We start from the raw sequence: 19,774 nt of genomic DNA on the forward strand, positions 1-19,774 counted from the left end.
ATCTTATTATCTTACAATTTTTGTTGTAGTTAATTCCATTTTGTGTACTAAATGCTTGGGAAATTGGGCCACAGCGTAGGCCCAATTTTGGAAGCCTTTCCCTATAAACCCTAGTGGTTGTTCGATCGAACGCGCAGCGACAATGGCTTCCTTTGCAGTGGCTCTAATACTGCGACGCGTCCCCTCCCTCCGCGCCCGGGCCCTTTCGGTGGCATTGCCGTGGCGATGGTCTTCGAGCTTATCCTGCGGCAGTGATTCCGACTCTGTAGCCGCCGCCTCGTATGGAAGCGAGAGCGGCTCGGACGAGCCGTCAACGCCGTCGAGGGAGAAGGAGATCATGAAAGACATTGAACCTATCCGGACTCTCACCAAAGATATTCTTCACTCCAAGAGGTAATTGTCGTGGTTCAAATCACTAGAGTGATGGTAGGAAGGTAGAAGCTTGCTTTACTTAACTTATTTCATTACAGTACTGCTTACTCGTCTGGTGTATTTCTATCATAGGCCATAGGGTGTATTTTGGAATGCAAAAAAACATTTTATTTTCCCCAAGTATAACTTGGCGTTATGAGCTTTGAATCTTCTCTTTGATTCTATGGTCACTCATTGAATTGTCAAGAACTATACTTTAGCTATACAGACAACCATAAGGTAGCCAATTTGAAAAGAACAACCATTCAGATAAAGTGTTGAGTTTTTTTTTTTCATTTCTTTTTGTGGGGTGAATGAAACTAAAAAGATACATATCAAAATGAATCTATCATCTCAACTCTTGAAAGAAACCCAATGAAAACTCTGCTTACTACTCCCTAAGTAAAGGAGAACCAAGTTCACACATCTAAACTGGAAAGCAAAATGTATCAATAGCACAAAGACAGCAATACCATATCCTCTCACATGGCCTCCAGTCTCCATAACAGTCATATCAAGTAATATCACTCAACTTTCATACCTTCCTAGCTCACAATAACCTTATCAATCAAGTCAGAAACAACTTTTAGTTTAACTTAAGATCATTGCTAAATAAATAGACCACCTCTTTATTGTTCTATAATTTTTTAAGACATTGGTTTCCAGCAATAACCCATCATTTGCACAATCCATATTCCTTGTATCAAAATTTTTTTCCTTGAATCATTGGTTTCTCATTACAAATTAATGGACATTGCACTAAATCTAGTGAAGTCACTTCACATTGTTGTTTTAACCATTATAATGACTATCACCTTCAGAGAATGTTAGGAGACGATTTGGTGCTATGAAACAAATAAGAGTTCTGAGCACATCCATGTCTCCAAACCTGTCTAAGATAATTGGTGCTTTGACGGAATAATCTTACAACAATTTTCTCTGGTCTTCTCTCTATATTTGTCTATCTATCTAATGAAAAGCAAATAGGAATTGCATGGTACACATTTCAAATTTGTGGGAATGCTCAATCTGCAAAATGCATTGATATCTGGTAGCAGTTCAGTCATCGCCTTAGTCTTGTATTTAAATCGTGTATGATTGTTAATGTTTTATCATCATTAATATTTTTCTGATCATTATTAATGATAAGTTTTGTTTTCTCCTTCATTTTGTGGTCAGTTTCATTGACTCATGATTCTCCTTTGTAATAATAAGTTCTGGATTTATTCTGTGCATACTGCCCTGCAGATACAGAGATGGGGAATGTTTAAACACCGAAGATGAAAAAGAGATCATAGAAAAAATTCTCCATTATCATCCACATTCAGAAGACAAGATAGGCTGTGGCCTCGCTTCTATAGTGGTATACATAAATATTGTGCTTTTACCTTTGCAATTATATATTTTCAACACTGTTGTCCACATAGGTTGATGCTTAATTCATAAACCATACAACAATTTGCTATGCTATAGAAGTAAGATATACCCATTTATTCTCTCGGAGATATTCTCACAACTGAAACATAGGACAGAAAAATCTAAAGATGCATTATTCTGCCAGACCTTTTACAATTTGAAGGAGGAAGTAAGTCTTATCATTCTTCTAACTTTAATAGGAAAGCAATAAAATGAATGCTAAGATTAGGGATAATTTCACCATTGTTAGAAACAGGGTCAGCTAGGTGACAATGAATGTGCACAGATAGATCTGAATGGCCTGGTTGAATAGGGCTGAAGTTAAAGATCATCTTGCTTTCTGTTTGCAAGAAAGTGGTTAGCCTTTAGCAGGTTGCTTTTGTTGATACCACGGAGGTTGCTATTTAGGAACTCTGTTGTGGCTAGGAAGACAGCTGATGAAGAAGCAACAAATTCCACATTCGAGCAGTATATGTTCCAGTTCTCTTGTTCCACAAGGTGACTTCAGTACTGTATCGGGTGTTCTAGAAAATGCTAATTTTAAATTTGAGCTCTGTGTTCCAATCCTCTTGTTCCTCAAGGTGACTTCAAAACTGAATTCATTCCGGTGTTGTAGAAATTGGTAATCTTAAATTTGACTATCCAAGATCCCAGCGTGGTGCTGAGTAGAGTTTATGGCTAGAGTTTAGTTCATTTGTCAAATTTAGATGAGAGGAAAGACGGTCTACATTTCAATTGCATACTGTATCATTGCATCCATTTAGGAGGTTTCAAGCTATACTGCTGGGTAGGAGGCTCTTTTTTTTTTCTGCAAAAAAAAAAACATAATTGAAGCTTACCTAATTTTCTTTGTGAAGGTTGATCGACATCCAGAGTTCAGATATTCTCGCTGCTTATTTGTAGCACGAACTGATGGTGACTTGGTAGACTTCTCTTACACTAAGTGTCTCAAAACTTACATACGAAATAAGTATCCATCACATGCCGAATCGTTTATTCGTAAGCATTTTGGACGGAAATGATCGGAGCATCTTCCATCTCCACTCAGAGAGATTAACATTTTTGGTTGATGCCAGTGTTCTCTATCAATGTAGACCTTTTTTGCAGTTGTAATGTTATTAGTTGATGGATGAAAAGATTAGATCTTTTTTCTTGACAATTATCTTGTTAATCCAAAGGATGGAAGCAGACTCTAAATTTAATTTTGGTGAATTTAGCTAGTAACAATCATTTTCAATGAAACTGAAGTTTGACTGCAGTTAAACAATTTTGCCTGTTTGGATCAGTTTTTAAAATATTCATGATCAGTAGTATTTGTTCCTAGCTATATGAATATTCTCTGTCAAGCTGTATGCAACAGTGTCACTAGAAATATTTAAATTAATTAAAACATTATTTTTTTATTATTCTTTGTATTTTTCGTCTTAATTCCATCAAATCCTTTATTTTTCAATTGTTCTTGTTTATGTAAATGTATTATTTCTACCAGTCTGGTCTTTCTTCCTCTTCACCTGTATGCTTTTTGACTTAATTAGAGCCTTGTACCTTTTTTTGGAATCACCACCGACCGCACAGTCAACGATCCAGCATTCTTAAAATTTTAGCTTTTGACGGTTGAGGGTTTGGTTGGTGAATTGAGAAAATTGTTATTTAATTATTTTTAATATATTATTATTATTATTATTTATTTTTAAAAATATTTTTTAATAATTTAAATATATTTATATTGTAACGGTTATAATGTGAATTTAATCTTTTTATTTATCTTTTATATTTAAGTAGTTATGAAAGTATAATTGATATAATTTGTTATAGTAATTATTATTTCGTAATTATTATAATGCATTTTAAATTTAAGATTTAAATATATAAACGTAAGATAAATTATTAGTGGAGTAGTGTCTTTTTAATAAAAAAATTAAAATAAGATGCTCTTTTAATTATTAAAAAAAAGAGTTTATTTTTGATTTTTCTACAAATTATATATGAATTATTTTTCTAAAAAAAATTGTGAAACCAACAGCACCTTAATATTTGAAACAAAATTAAATAATACGTTCCAGGTTATATATTTTTTTAATATTGAATGAGAATGACATGCTATTTCGTGGCTTAAAGCTTAAATATAAAACCATTACCACAAAATTGAATAATTGTACTCATTTGGTCAGCTTTTTCAACCACCGTTTCTTATGATATTTAAGAATTTTTTAAAACAAAAATATTACAATAATTAATTTAATATTCAAAATATTAAGTAGTTTTGATCAAATTGAGGGCCCAAGCAACTTTAATTAAATTTGAAGTATTCTAAAGTAATTTTAGATAAAACTGTTCTATAATGAGAATGGTTGTTAGGGTAAGTTATTGCTTCTTTACATGCAAAGTATTATGAGCAATGACAATAATGGAACTAAACTTAATTCTTAATATTATTAAACTCACTAAAGAGAGTGCCTTCCAATCTGATCCAAGTAAAGCATTAAGTCCTAAACATGAAAAATGAGCCAAACTGGATCTAATTTGATCAAGCCCAACCCGACCCGGTACGGTGCGCTATAAATGCACACCTCTGAGTCTGAGCCGGCCGCTACGGTCCATTTTCTAGCTCTTCGGGCTTCTCACGGTGCCACCTTCGACCAGCTCCAATGGCGGCCGTCACCGAACCGATCGCCGATTCTTCCCTCCGCCTCCGCCAAATCTCTTCCCTCTCTCGCCGCCTCTTCCTAGCTCCTTCTCGCCTCCACGCTGCTCCTCTTCTACGCCACCGTCTCCCGCGCCTCGTCGCGATGGCCGGAGGATCGGATCCGAAGCCGAGGGTCCTGGTTGCCGAGAAGCTCGGCGAAGCCGGTATGGAACTTCTCAAGGGAGAGGTCGACGTGGAATGCTCCTACAACCTCTCCCCCGAGGAACTACGCTCCAAGATCGCGCTCTGCGACGCTCTGATCGTGCGCAGCGGCACGAAGGTCGGCCGCGACGTGTTCGAGTCCTCCGGAGGCAGGCTTCGGGTCGTCGGACGCGCCGGAGTGGGGATCGATAACGTGGACCTCACGGCCGCCACAGAGCACGGCTGTCTCGTTGTGAACGCACCCACTGCGAACACGGTGGCCGCGGCAGAGCATGGGATTGCTCTGCTCACCGCCATGGCCCGCAACATCGCTAGATCTGATGCTTCCATGAAATCTGGTATGATCTTTAGTCCTCCTGATAGTATCGTTTGAACTTTTCGAATGTCACTGGCCGTTGCTCTTATGGCAAGCAACGAAAAAATGACGGCTTAGTTTTCATAGGAAAGAAAGACATTCTATTTTTTTTAATCCTTTTGTGTGAAACAAAGAACGCCACCAAAAGTTGTATATAATTACAGGAATATTGGGAATTTATATAAGCTTACCATCTAGTTTTCAAGAAGTCACTCCTTTTTATCTTTCTAGTTCCTACATGGTAAATGCTGAATCTTATGGAAGAAAGCTTTAATAATTTCGTCTGGTTTCTATATTACCTTTTTTTTGTGGTTAGTGAAAGTCTCAAAACGTACATGTTTGCTAAATGAATCTACCGATTGAATAAAAGAAAGAAAGAGAGAAATACCCTACAAAGAACTGAAGAAGGATAGCAAGCAAGTGAAACTATTGTTTTTGACCAAAAAAAACAACTAATCCTTTGTCAACAGGAAAGTTGCGCTATTATTATTGAGATTTTTAGCCTCAATGCATTCTTTAATACAGTTTCCATTCATGGAAATTCATTCGGGCTGTCTTTTAAAGTCCATGAATCTTTTTAAATTTTCATGTCAACTAATATATTAAAGAATACAGGCACAAATTTACACTTCTGTTTCTGGCCCACTGCTCGCCTTCTTCATACAAGAAGGATTAAATATTAATGAGATTAAAGGGGGAAAACTCTAGGCTTTTGGATGTGTTATAGGATAGTTCCATTAATGGAAAAACAACATAAATGATCATGTTTATTTCATAATAAGATTCTTCATCCAATTAATCAAGCTAGTCAATAAGTAGCAAAGATACTCCTATTTCTTGGTGTAAAAATGAAAAGAATTTTTTTTTTCCCACTTGATTGTTCTAAAATCTCTATTCCTTTACTGTGCAATTTATTTTCCTTTTAAATTATGAGAAATCTAAATTATTAGTGTACCATGTATCCCCATTTTCTGACCAAGTTTGCTATTGGTATAAGCTAAATTTTGTACCCATGTTGCTCTTTTCATTCTTTACTAGCTTCGGTGATCTTATGCCTACTTGTTATAATCTTCTGTTGGCTTCGAAACTGATATAGTAATCATTTGACCAGCCATTCAGTTACACATTTGTTTAGGAAATCTCTCTTTTTTGTTAAGAGGAAATGCCCATAGTTAATGCACTATGCATTACATATCAAGTTGTCATAATTAAATAGTGTCTCCAGCTCTATGCATTACATATGTAGCAGCATCACAACAAAAGCTTGCTGTAAATCCCCAACTTTTTGGGTTAACCATGTATGTACTACGTACTATCATTTCTTGTTTTTGATATTCTGATTTGCACACAAGCCAATCAATTTATTGTTTATTTTTTAATCTTCTGATTTGCACACAAGCCAATCAATCATTGCTTGCTTTTAATCTCACTTTTGATTTGCATAAGTCAATCCTCATTCAAAAAAATTTTCCCTTATGGAAGTGTTGTTTAATTTGCAGAATTTATAGTCCTATTTTATGTCAAGGAGTTGCTGAATACTGTGTGAATGTGAATTGCATTGTACTTAATTCTTCATTATTTCGCAGAAGTATAACTTAACTGCAAAGAACATGTTTCTCCCCTGGGCTGGATCTCTATTTTACACGAACAAGTTTGAATTTTCAACTTACAATTGCACACAAGTTCATGGTTGGACAGCTGAAACTGAAGGATAGTTATGTTGACCTTACCTTAAGAAAATAAATCAATTATTGAATGAATGATGAAGGAAGGCTGTCGTGCATAAAGCTACTATGAGGATAAAATAACAACTTATAATTCTTGGTGAACCTATATTTTCTTAACGAAGAAGAATATGGAGATTGCTGATCACACTTGGAATTATGCTTCATGCTTTTTCTTTCATTTATTTGTTACATTCTTTTCTTCAATGATTTCTACTGACTTGGTTATCTTGTTATATATCAGTTTGTTTCAGTATGTCTCTCAGCAGTTTATCAATTTTTGATAATTAGGTTTGCAAAAATCAGTAAATGGCCTTACCAGTGATATTTTCTTGGTGGTTTAAACCACTTATAAAGCAATGTGAGACAATTCCTTGTTCGGTGAGGTAGGGACAGGATTAAACCCTACCAATGGTGACGTTGTATGATTCATACTCAGCACATGTTGGCAAAAAGTCCTCAGGATCTAACTCTCTGACTATTTGACCAAGCAAGTGTTCATGCATTGTATGTCCTTTTACTGTGCATTTGTATTGTCAGCTTATCTAATCTCATCTGGCAATTTCTTAGCAAACTAACATCTAGCAGATAAATGGTTGTATTGGATATGCCACTCGTGCACAGAAATGAAATTAATCTCAGCACCTTCTCACAGTATTTGTTCATACATTATGCTGCTTTATTAAATTCTCAGGTAAATGGGAGCGCAACAAATATGTTGGTGTATCACTTGTTGGCAAAACACTTGCTATTTTGGGGTTTGGGAAAGTTGGATCTGAGGTAGCACGTCGTGCCAAAGGGCTCGGAATGCATGTCATTGCACATGACCCATATGCAGCTGCAGATCGTGCTCATGCTATTGGGGTGGAGTTAGTAACCTTTGATGAAGCGTTAGCAAGGGCCGATTTTATCTCACTGCATATGCCTCTAACTCCTTCAACTTCTAAAATGCTTAATGATGAAGCTTTTGCAAAGATGAAAAACGGGGTGAGGATTATAAATGTTGCACGCGGCGGTGTGATAGATGAAGAAGCTTTACTAAGGGCATTGGATTCTGGAGTTGTTTCTCAGGTGCTTATCCTATTCGTTACTCATCTTGTTTTCCCCCTTAATTTTGGTTTCCTTACAGTTGGCTCTGTGTGGAAGTTAAATTGAGTTGTGTGAGAAAGCTTAAAACTTTGTAAGTTTATCAGGCTGCTTTAGATGTATTCACCAAAGAACCCCCATCTGCCCAAGACAAGTTGGTTCTGAATGAAAAAGTTACAGCCACACCACATCTTGGTGCCAGTACCGTTGAAGCGCAGGTTAGGAGACTTGTGTTGCTACTCTTACTTTACTATAGATTGCAGATTCAGATAGATGAAACCTAGAAGCATTTGTTTATTTATTTGATTCTTATGTTTAAGTTGAAAACCAGGAGGAAGTGGCGATTGAAATAGCTGAAGCTGTTCTTGGAGCTCTGAAAGGAGAGCTTGCTTCTACTGCAGTAAATGCTCCAATGGTTCCTGCCGAGGTATGATGTTTGCTTGGTGTTCTGAACTGTGCATCTAATATCTCTAGGAACAAAGAAACATATACCGAGATACTAAATCACGCTATCTTTTCTTATCTACTACTAAAAACTATGACATGACTTTACTCTTAACTGCCGGCTAAGATATTGATCAAAGACAGCTGCAACTGATATGAGTCCTCTGGAATTTCTGACAGACATGCTAACACTCATACACGAAGTGCATTGTTTCTTTAGTCAGAATCTTAATGATGCAACCTTTTTTAACAAAGCTAAACTATGATCCAATTCTCGGCGTAGGCAAGATTATGTTTTGGATTCATCATGGTATTTGATATAATTTCCTTTTGCACTTTCCAGGTCATGTCTGAGCTTGCGCCATTTGTTGTCCTAGCTGAGAAACTTGGCAGGTTAGCTATACAACTCGTAGCAGGAGGCAGCGGTGTGAAATCGGTGAAGGTGACATACACATCAGCAAGAACTTCTGGAGATCTCGACACTAGATTGCTCCGAGCCATGGTCACCAAGGGTCTCATCGAGCCCATTTCAGATGCCCATGTTAACCTCGTGAATGCCGACTTCATCGCCAGGCAAAGAGGCATTCGTATCTCGGAGGAGAGAGTTTATTTGGATGGTTCTCCGGAGGATCCTATAGAGTCCATAATGGTTCACGCTGCCAATGTTGAATCTAAATTTCCCACAGCTATGTCAGGAACTGGAGAAATAACAGTGGAGGGCAGAGTAAAGGATGGCATACCCCATCTAACCAAGGTTGGCTCATTTCAAGTGGATGCTAGCATGGAAGGAAGTTTGATACTCTGCAGGCAGGTCGATCAGCCTGGGATGATCGGATTCGTGGGAAGTATTTTGGGCGAACAGAATGTCAATGTGAGCTATATGAGCGTTGGACGGATTGCTCCTCGTAAACACGCAGTTATGGCTATCGGTGTCGACGAGGAACCCTCCAACGAAGCTTTAAAGAAGATTGGAGACATCCCGGCCATTGAGGAGTTTGTTTTTCTTAAACTGTGAGACTATTTAGTCTAAATGCAATAATATCTGGATATGTCCTACTTCTTTGTTGGTGGTTCTTCTAATTTGATGAACTAGATAAATTTTCAATTCATGAAGGTTTTCTTGATTCATTAGTTTCTTTTCTGAATAGTTATGAGAATTGTGATACCTGTTTGGATAAAGTAACTAGTTGATTCCTTTTATTTTACGCTCAAAATATTAATAATGAGTTTTTGGAAAATGTGCATTTGAATTGTTAATGTATTCCGTATTAGAAAATATGGAGTTATTTTTTGGAGTAATATGTAATTTTCAAATATTTATATTTTTAAAATTTATCTATTTTTTAAAAATAAATCTATTTAGCGTTTACATATTTTAAAAAAATTTATCAGATCTTCAAAAATTTTAAACCTATTCAATTGTTTTTAAATCATATTAATCTCAAATAAAAAGTTGATGTGATACTTTACGATGTTATTAAAATTCATCTTTTCCTTCTCTGTGTCTTTCCTGACAGAAGTCATTTTTATTTTAAATCTTGAGAAAAATAAAGATAAAGAAAGCCTTAAGCTCTTATTTGATATTCAATTCATTTAAATTGTCAACAATCTTCAAATAACCATTTTTTTATAAATAAATTGTCCCTTTAAAACGACAAGTAATAGAGTAGGAGTCTGCCCTTTAAATTAATAAAAAATTAAAATTTCTTGTGAGTTTTTAAATCAAAATGTACCAACAAATACAAATTGAGCAAGCTATTTGGTTACACTGGCCAAAATTAATCCGTCCAATTACATATTAATCTATTGAAAATCTCCTTAAAATCAAAGAATTGAACGGAAAAAAAAAGGAGATAACTTTCTAGGTAGAAGCGTTCAGGGGAGGGAGGTTATTGTCTATTGTTAACTTCGGCAATAGTTCGCGGTTGCCTATTTTTCAACCGTGATAGTATAATAACACTTTTCTACAATTCTATTCCGATAATCAACTCAATTATGCTTCAAAAGCAGTATGATAACACTCAATCTTTTCAATTCGATAGTTCAACATATAATTTATTATTCACGGAGATCTATTTAGTAGCACCTTAGAACGACGTAACCTTAATGTTAATGGTGAGGTTCAAATGAGAAAACACTTAACAGTAGATACCAAAGTACCCAGAGACAAGGAAAGAATTAGGCTTCAGTTGACTAGATGTTCGGACAGGTATAGACCAAAACCAACACTGAACAGAAAAACATCAATCTACACCCACCCATAATTCTAACGAGACGTCGACAAAACAGTAGGACTATAACATCTCACCTTTAGCACTTCCAGCTTCCGGTCAAACAATGAAAAGAAGGCTGATTCTTCCCTTCTCGTGTTTGACTTGTAGCCTCTGTTGCCATTTATATCTTCGTGCATATTTCGTCTAATTCCTGTTCATCATTTTGCTGTATGGATTAGTGTATCAGAGTGTATTAGCAGAACTGCACTTCCAGGCCATTGACGAGAAGATTGAGTCTTTAGAAGCTGAAAATACAGAAATGAAGCAAGTAGTTAGGTTACGAAAACTAACAGAGAGTATTCACAGCCAAAGAAAATTGAATTACAGCTAGAAACCACAAAAGTATGAGTTGAAAAAGTCAGTCTACACCTCTCACTCGGTCTGCATAAACTTTCCCAGAACTGCATTCGGCTTGCAGGCCTATAAGAAAAAGAGAGAGAGAAAAAAAAGGGAACTAACGAAGAACAAAGAGTTTCTTCTGGGTCCTCTTAAGCTCTATAATCAACCAAGAGTTCAAAACTTCTTTCGCCTTGCTACTGGCTGCTCTTAATCTCTGTTGATACAAATTGAAAAGATGTCGACAGATGAAAGGAAAAAAAAGGCTGTGATCTTCCCCTCACATTCTTAATTTTACCAAGTCAATTTTATCAACCAAAACCAAGTAAATGGATCATTATCATTACTGTCATCAAGCCTGTACTAGCCCCAACTAATTAAGATTGACAGTTTTTTCCTCCATTGAATAAAACAAATAAACTGGATAGCTTTAATTATCCAGGATATATAACATCGGCACGAGTAAAACTGTATGAAACATAACATTTTGCAAAGGTCCATACTGTGTTTAACAATGGAATAAGAAGAAAAAAGTAAACCATAGCACTGAAACATAAAAGAACTGGATGCAATTTATCAGGAAATTTTTACAAGTAAAAGAGCAGAAAAATGCCCCAGTGAACATGACAGGGACTGGCTCAGTATCAATCCTTAACCTGAGTGATGGTTGAGTATTAGTGTGTACCATATGACAGTTGACTGCTACCCAACCACATGATTGAAGAAAGAAAAACACGCCAACGAACTTCTCAATGCTTAACATAGGGAACACTACGGATGAGAACACAAGGAAAAATATAATGAACACTAGGAAAGGAAAATTTGGATACAATTGTGGTGAACACATAGGTTATATTAAATTCATTTGACTAAAGACATTAATCCATGAAACCATGTTAGACATAAATCTATTATGTGTACATCTAGGCTTAATCAGAAAAGGGATGTATATCCTATAAATCTAAGCAAAATCCATAAATAAATTTCCTAGATTATAAAAAGATGCCCAAGAAATATATTAAATTCATGACAAGTCTAAGGCAATTTGAGATTAACAAGTGATGTAATAAATTAAGGAATATATTAATAAAAGTGGACAAAAAATGCATTGTAAATGTCATCTAGCCATATACTAAAACTGTTACAAATATCATAAGCAATAGATAGAACAAACAAATAAGACTTTTGAACTATGAATGCTTCTTATCCCAAATCACAGTTGATAGATATGTAACAAATAAGATTTAAATTTTGGTTAACAAATATCTTACGACACAACAACCCTAAACAACAGCAACAACATCACAGCCTAACTCAGCTAATTTTGTGACATTAGACAATAGAAAAGGCAATGACTAGGCTTCATATGAAAATACAAAAAGATAAAGACTTTTCATCATTGAACATGTTGAATTAGTAGCCTATGAGCTTATCCCAAAATTATGATAGTATACAATAAAATTGTTGAGACAGCAAGCCATCCCCACAAAAAATTTAATGAAACTGTGTAGTGCCACAATATAATAGTTCAACCTCCAAATCCTGATAACTTGGTAAGTGACCAATACACACTAGAGAAGATATATAAGCAAAGCATTCCAACCATACAATTGGAAGAAGCGTTTGTAACTTCCAAAATCTGGATATTAGACAAAAATGAAAACATAATAAACAATACTCATGAAGAAGCAGAACAAACAATCATATTCACCTAAAAAACTAAAATATATAATGGCAAGTAAATCCTCAACCAGCAGTCCCTGTAAAATTCCCATAAGATTATGAATATCCACTGTTCAACTCATACTGATCAAGCTCTTTTCCTCTGCCTTGATGTCGCTAACTCTTTAGAGATGAATAATTAAAGGATTAATAACTCTAAATTTGATTGATCTTTCCATTTTTCGATCATTTCTTCTTAGTGGAATATCAGTTCTTAAAATAGATTTCACAACGAAAGCATTTGCACATAGGAGATCCAACTCAATAATCAAAAATTTCTAGTTCAACATAAATAAAGTAATGTAGCTACTATATTTAGAAAAAAGGAAGAGGAAGAAAAACAGATAGAACAATTTCTTTGGATACTGTGGAATAATCATCTTAATCAAATGAAACCACGACATAGATCTGAATCAAAGAGAAAGTATGTAAAAGGCCGCAACGATCGATGGTGCTAAAGAGAGGGGGAAACGAACGGACTATTTTAGACATTCTCTTTGCTAGGCGTCAGATCAGGATGTCAGAGGCGGAGAATCGTGGCTTGGAGGTCATCATCTGGCGGCGGGAGAAGGTTAAGATCAAATGGCAGTGTATGCTGGTACGCCGAAGAGATGTCACGCTCGTCGTCGACGACGGAGGACGACGACCCACAGTCACTGTGACAGTCGTCGTCGCCGTCTAGAACTCTCTGGGGTTGAGGTTTGGCCTGCCTCCCCAGCTGCGACATACGTCGATGGCTCAGCGCTGCCACCGCCGGCGGAGGAAGACGCGGACCGCTGAAGGACTCCACGGTGCTGCTGTGGCTGCTCGACGTCGGCCGCTGCAGCGACGGAGGCGGGGGGTTATGGTGGCCGTGGCCGAAGGGGAATCGGGCAGCGAAAGGGAGGCGTAACGCAGGAGTAGGGGAGGGGGAGGTAGCAGAAGCGAGGGGGAAGTTGGTCTTGGCCTTGGGACCCCGGAAGGAGCGAGCGGCGGCGTCGTACGCCAGAGCGGCGGCCTCGGCAGAGTCGAAGGTGCCGAGCCACACCCTGGCCTTCTTCCAGGGATCCCGGATCTCGGCCGCGAACCGCCCCCACGGGCGCTTGCGCACTCCGCGGAACCGCGTCCCCGCTGCTGCCGCCGCCGCCGGCGGCGGCTCCACCGGAACTTGTCCCTTCCGCATCTGGCCAACAGATCGAAAGAATGAGAAGGGCGAAGCGAAGGAAAGGGGGAGGAAGGAGGGGAGATGAGATCAAAGCAGGAGGAGTGTTGAATTCGCCATGTCGAATTGTTCAAAATTAGGGGGATGAATTGGCTGGTTGATTCATCGATGGTGATCGATCGCCACACAAAGAAGGGAAGATGATTTGTTTGTTTGTTCTGTGAGGGGTCACGTCTCCGTCTACATCTCTCCGTCTCTTCCCTTTCCTTCTCTTTCCTTCCCCTCCGCGCCTCCTCCGCTTCCCCAGCTTTTTCTCTTTTCGGATGTTTTCTTTTCTAATGCTCTTACATTTTCGAAATGACTATCCTGCCCTCCTTATGGTATTGTGTTATTCTGCAAATTTCAAAAATATATATATTATTGAAAAAATAGAGGGCAAAATACTAAAAAGTATTATTCATATAACAGTTTTAGATAAATCTAATCAAAATTATTATAATAATTTTAAAAATAAAAAAATAAAATACAAGGTTATTTTAACAGTTGTTTCAACACCTTTTTAATAATAAAAAACTCTTTTAATTTCTATCCTATACGATTTTCAAAGTGGTCCTTGGAATTTTGGATTATCCAAACACACCTCAAAAATGCGCAAGGGCAATAAACATTTTATTTTATTTAATAGAACAAAGATATGATGTGTTATCAACTATTTCAAAATAACCTCTTTTGTTTCTGCAAAAAGGTAGAATTCGTCATTTTAGTGGTCTTACGACCATTTATAAAACTACAGTTGATTATTATATTGTCTGACTTCGCCAGGATTCAAACCCTTGTCCTCTTTAAAATTTTTTGACCAACTTAGTTATATTCCGAAAGCTACTTCAAAATAACCTCACATATAAATCATATTGTCTAATGAAATAAACTTCTTACTAATTAAGGGAAGACAATTTTTTAAAATTTTTTGAAAGAATTTAATTGTTTAAACTTTTAAAAATCAATTTAAAAAATCAGATAAAGTATAGAGTGGATATGAATTTCCTGTAAAATTTCACTTGTACTTTGACTTCAATATTTGTTTATACTAATTAGTGAATATTTTGTTACTTATTTGTATAATTAAAGCTATTTAGAAGGAATATTCCTCAAAGCCATCCTTTTAAAGTTTTTTATTTTACTTCACTATTATTATTAACAAAAGTTTCAAAAATATTTTAATAATATATCATTCATAGCCGTTATAATATGAACATTAATTCAAACATATTCAATTTAGGTAGATCAAATTTAAAAATATTAGAGTCTAACTACTCGAGTGGAGATGGGAAGGAAGATTTTGTTTTAATGATTAATAAAGAATGGACTTTTTTAAAGATTCCAATAAAAAATATCCTTTTATTTTTTGCTCTTAAAATTTTGATGTTATATTTTCTAATACTAAGTTTTTCCATTTTATTTTGTTATTTAGCATCAAAAAATCATTAGTTATAAGTCGGATATAGTACTTATTTTCTCTTCCATTTTATTTTGTAAGGCATATTAAATAGCATCAAAGTGTATTCTAAAAATGCATTATGCATTGCCCACATATTGATTTTCTTTGGCAGGTAAACGAGATATTCAATTTATTTAATAGGTAGTCGATCCAACTTAAAATAAATTAAATTATAATTATTTAAATTTAGTTTGACTTGATCTTGGTTCAAGTTTGATTTTAAGGACAAAGCCAAAGAGGGGAGGGGACAATGGAGGAAACCCCCTCTTAATTTTTTTTTAGTACAAAAGGTGTATAGGGTTATAGAAATAAGAGACGAATGAGGAGCAATGACACAATCATCCCTGTCAATGTAAATATACATCTTTCGCCCTCTCAATATAAAATTTCTGATTTCATCTTGACTTGAACTTGATTCATTTAAATATTATCGAATTCTCAATTCAAGCTTCTTTGATTGTTTAAAATTTTTATATTTTAAAATTATTTAGTTAGTTATTAAGTTTGATAATATAAACTTATTTATTCATTTAGTATTTTGATAAAAAATTTACTGATAAACATAATTTGTGAATATTGTTCACAAATATAATTCACGAATGTTTATTGAATATTAATAAGTTAAATATATATGTTCAAACTTATTGTTTATTATTTAAATTTATTTATTTAATTAATTATTAAATGAATATAAATAAATTCTTATCAAATTTTGTTATTTGTTTAACATAGAGCCAATTCAGTAGCTAGCTTCCAATTCTATTTTTCTTTTTTCCCTTTGCGGTACAAACATCCTATTTAAACATATCTTGTGTTTTCTTTGTTATAGTTTGATGTGTTAGTGGTTTTCTTTTCCCTAAAAGTTTATTCTTCCACAAATCTAAGAACTTACAGGGATTTTGAATGCCATCTTGAAAAGTTTCTTGTCTTTGGTAAATTATACCAAACGAAAATAATGTGGATTCATTGATACCAAAAGTTTCTGAGCAGATCATTGGTGTGTTTTGGTGACGGTGGTTCGCGTTGGAACAGGAAGCGACGCAGGGCCGATCGGTGTTGGGGTTTCAAGCAACTGGCAGGTGGCAGGGTCTTCGCCTGATGAAAAGGCTGCAGAAGACGCGGACGGAGTCAGGGATCGGCGTCGAGGAACAGGGGCGGCACTGGCATCCACGCCACGAGACGGGCGGCCTCGGTGTTGGTCCGCGGCGACACAGGAAAATATTCTGTATGGGGGCGTGGAGATGACGGCTACAGGAATTAAGTTTGGTCTCAACTGCTAGCTGTAGCGCGTGGTTAGCCGGCGCCGGCGAACAGCGGCAGCAGTGGGAAGGATTCCAACGTTGATACGAAGGTCGAACAAAGGTCAGAAGAAGATCAAAGTGAATCTTTCCGATCCGAGACCAAATCTACTGGCTCAGATGAAGGGCAGAGCCAATCTTGCCATCTTAGTGATAATGCAGATTCTACCATCCAGACACGGGAACGCATGGCAGCTCCTACCACGGTTGATCTCTAGCTTACAGAAGAGATCGATGGGGCCAGAATCTCTCTCTCCAGTCGTACTTAAAGCCAAAGGGTAAGCTGTGTTTAAGTAAACGATGATGCAGACTCCAGGAAAAGAAGCTCAAGAATTCAAAATCGGCCAAACGTGTCAGGAAAACCATGCTGCAGAAAGTCATCCTGACAATACACAAGAACAAATTGCTACTGAAAGAGCTGATTGATTACAAGGTTCTTTTAAAGGGTCATTATTTCGGTCTCGAATTGCGATCCAATGAGTCATCAGTGAGTGAGGTCTCTTCAAGATTGATGGTCTTCTCTAGTGAACGGGAAGCTGTGCTGAATCTTTATCGAAGAAGCAAACATCTAAATTCTCTGGAGACTTTGATGCGGAGGCCGAGACTATTCGGACATAAATTAGAGATATTTTAGATATGAAAAGGGGAAAAACAAAAGGAAGAAGGAAGAAGCGTAGTAGAGATACTAGGGAGAAAGAACATGATTCTTTTTTAATTATTTTATCTAAGATTTATATAGCTATTTTGGAAAAATATCTCTACATTGGATGCATCATTTTCCTTCAGAATTCATATATAGATTGGTATAGGTTGGTAGGGAACTAGATTTGATAGTTGTTATTAGTCTCTCCATTCATCGAATATTATGTGTCTGGTGGAAAGTATCTAGAAGAATAAGTCTGACAATTACATAATTATTATGTCATCCTATGATGCTAAGTGTCTTTAGGAATATTTGTCGTTGTCTGTTTTGAAGTGACTGAGTTGAAGATGAAGTTAAAGGATCTGAGCCCTTTGGAGTCATGTGATCTCAAGTTGAAAAAGTCAAAGGACCCGAGCCCGAAGTCGGGTGGCCGAGAAGGAGGTACCTGAGCCCTTTGAGGTCGAGTGACCAAGCTAAATGAGTTGAAGGATCTAAACCCTCTAGAAGTCAAGTAGCCGAGCTGAAGAAGAAGTCGGAGGGGCTTGAGCCCTTTGGAATCAATTGACCATGTTGAAGGAGTTGAAGGGTCTGAATTCTTTGGAGTCGGGTGGCCGAGTCGAAGGAGGAGTTGGAGGAACTTAAGTCATTTGTGATTGAGTGACCAAGTTGAAGGAGTCTAAACCCTTTAGAATCGGGTGGTTGAGTCGAGGAGGAGTTGGAGGGACCTAAGCCTAGAGTCGAAGGACTTGAATCCTTTGGAGTCGGGTGGTTAAATCAAAAGAGAGGGGTCTAAGCCATCTGGAGTTGAGTAATCAAATTGAAAGAGCGAAGAGGAGTTGAACGGCAGTCGAAGGACTTGAATCTTTTGGAGTTGGGTGGCTAAGTCAAGGAGGAGTCAGAGGGGTCTGAGTCATCTAGAGTTGAGTGACCAAACTGAAAGAGTCAAAGAGTTTGAACTATCTAGAGTCAAGTGACTGAATTAAAAGAGGAGTCGGAGGAGCTTGAGCCCTCTGGGGTCAAGTGATGAAGTTGAATGAGTCGAAGGGCCTAAACCCTTTGGAGTCGGATGGCTAAGTCAAAGGAGAAGTTAGAGGGGTTCTGAGCCCTCTGGGGTAGAGTGACCAAGCTAAAGGAGTTGAAGGATTTAAACCCTTTGGAATCGAATAGTTGAGCTGAAGAAGTAGTCAAAGGTCCCTAAGCCCTATGGGGTGAGTGATCGAGCTGAAGGAGCAGTCGAAAGGCCCTAAGCCCTTTGGGGTGAGTGACCGAGCTAAAGTTGAAGGAGGAGTCGAGGAGTCGCTTTGACTTCCACCTACATTTGATTTTGACCTTCCACCTATATTTGATTGTTGACTTGACTCTACACTTGTAGTTCTCCTTTCCACCATATCAATCATTATGAGGCCTTCAACAAAGATAGACAAAAGTTAACAAGGGCATTTTTTTAATCAAATCGTCAAAGAGATATTTTATGTTAATTTTTTATTAAAAAGATGTCTCATCGTCCTATAAAATGATACTACTATCCTCCAGTACTGTTCTCATTATTATCCTATCTCCCATGTAAATCGGACACGTTGTAATATCTATAAAACCGTAGTTGCTATATATAGTTGTAGTAGCTACAATTTCATAACTACTACAATATAAATAGCTAAAATTATTCAAAATTTTTGAAAAAGATTTAAACGATATTTTTACTGAAATTCCACCTAGTTAATCATTGTAGATCTTTGAATGAGCTTTATTTGATATATATATGCGTCTAGTGATGCAATCCAAGTCAAAAGTTATGATCTCTTAAAGTTTTATGATTTAATATTTACGTTGTAGTAGCTACAATTTCATAGCTATAATTGTATAACAATTACGATTTCGTAACTGTTACAATTGAACTGCTACACAATTGTAGCAATTATGATTTTATAGCTACTACAACGTGAATGTTAAACCTTAACCATTGAGAGGTCATAACTTTTGACTCAACTGAATCAAAAATCAACATTCGATAAAAAAGAAATGTTCTCTTGACTTTTAGTCAACAAAGATATACACACCTTGGTGTGGAAGCAAATAAATTAAAGATCACCATGTTGTCAAATTCTTACCGTTCATGCAATTAACTGGTTTAAGTTGTGCATGGATTGGATGATCATATTGAAGGGGAGGAAAAGGCTGAAAGCTGAGCTTATTGTGCTACAACAGGGAGAAATGATCGAATCAATAGACACAGAACCTCTTGATCAAAGGGGTTAAACAAATCAACTCACTTATGTACACTTGCAATTATTGTTACGAGTCTCTCCTAAACACAGAGTCATGTAGGCAATAGAGTAACATTTTTTCGAGCGAGTGGGATTGAAGTAAATTATCAATGCAATGTAATTAATAACATATTGATTCCTTGAATTAATAATGAGTTTATCTCTAATTTTCAGTAAAAAGTTATGAATATAGTATGTTTTTTTGTTTGTTCTTAGCAAATTTTTCTTCATTTCTCTAGAACTTATTGTCTTGATTTCCTCCATTATTTTCAGTGTTACTTGCGGAGGTCTTTGGTTGATAGAATATAGAGTACT

The 19,774-nt window shown here is 36.5% G+C and overlaps 3 protein-coding genes and 1 pseudogene across 3 annotated transcripts in view; 3 read left to right on the forward strand and 1 right to left on the reverse strand.

Annotated features, from left to right (window-relative positions):
- The first annotated feature begins 51 nt into the window (after positions 1-51).
- On the forward strand, positions 52-3,070 carry LOC141843605 (protein DCL homolog, chloroplastic-like; annotated as a pseudogene).
- A 1,362-nt stretch (positions 3,071-4,432) lies between these two features.
- On the forward strand, positions 4,433-9,412 carry LOC141843017 (D-3-phosphoglycerate dehydrogenase 1, chloroplastic-like). Its single transcript, XM_074731029.1, has 5 exons — positions 4,433-5,013; positions 7,449-7,825; positions 7,948-8,058; positions 8,172-8,267; positions 8,628-9,412. Exons 1-5 carry the CDS (start codon positions 4,476-4,478, stop codon positions 9,297-9,299), a joined length of 1,794 nt encoding a protein of 597 aa, XP_074587130.1. The 5' UTR covers positions 4,433-4,475; the 3' UTR covers positions 9,300-9,412.
- A 1,059-nt stretch (positions 9,413-10,471) lies between these two features.
- On the reverse strand, positions 10,472-14,057 carry LOC141843337 (ethylene-responsive transcription factor 3-like). The gene is made up of 2 exons (XM_074731412.1): positions 13,096-14,057; positions 10,472-10,802 (listed from the first exon to the last, which is right to left on the reverse strand). The coding sequence occupies exon 1, from the start codon at positions 13,775-13,777 to the stop codon at positions 13,136-13,138; it is 642 nt and encodes a 213-aa protein (XP_074587513.1). The 5' UTR covers positions 13,778-14,057; the 3' UTR covers positions 10,472-10,802; positions 13,096-13,135.
- Positions 14,058-16,352: 2,295 nt separating this feature from the next.
- Positions 16,353-19,774, forward strand: part of LOC141843434 (uncharacterized) — an 8,357-nt gene continuing 4,935 nt past the window's right edge. Inside the window, exons 1-3 of the mRNA XM_074731498.1 lie at positions 16,353-16,448; positions 16,552-16,758; positions 16,869-16,985. Coding sequence (XP_074587599.1) covers positions 16,353-16,448; positions 16,552-16,758; positions 16,869-16,985 — 420 coding nt within the window. The remainder of the gene's footprint in view (positions 16,449-16,551; positions 16,759-16,868; positions 16,986-19,774) is intronic.

This window comes from Curcuma longa, chromosome 12 (genome assembly GCF_044706935.1).
Source record: "Curcuma longa cultivar G26 ecotype Majalengka, Jawa Barat chromosome 12, ITB_CL_G26_1.1, whole genome shotgun sequence".
Classification (NCBI taxonomy): Eukaryota; Viridiplantae; Streptophyta; class Magnoliopsida; order Zingiberales; family Zingiberaceae; genus Curcuma; species Curcuma longa.

What these genes read in the sequence shown, in the direction of transcription:
- LOC141843017 (XM_074731029.1), top strand. Translation starts at nt 4,476, where the DNA reads ATGGCGGCCGTCACCGAACCGATCGCCGATTCTTCCCTCCGCCTCCGC. An exon ending in ATTCTGGAGTTGTTTCTCAG is followed by an intron (nt 7,826 to 7,947) that starts GTGCTTATCCTA and finishes TAAGTTTATCAG; the next exon opens with GCTGCTTTAGATGTATTCAC. An exon ending in CTCCAATGGTTCCTGCCGAG is followed by an intron (nt 8,268 to 8,627) that starts GTATGATGTTTG and finishes TGCACTTTCCAG; the next exon opens with GTCATGTCTGAGCTTGCGCC.
- LOC141843337 (XM_074731412.1), bottom strand. Translation starts at nt 13,777, where the DNA reads ATGCGGAAGGGACAAGTTCCGGTGGAGCCGCCGCCGGCGGCGGCGGCA.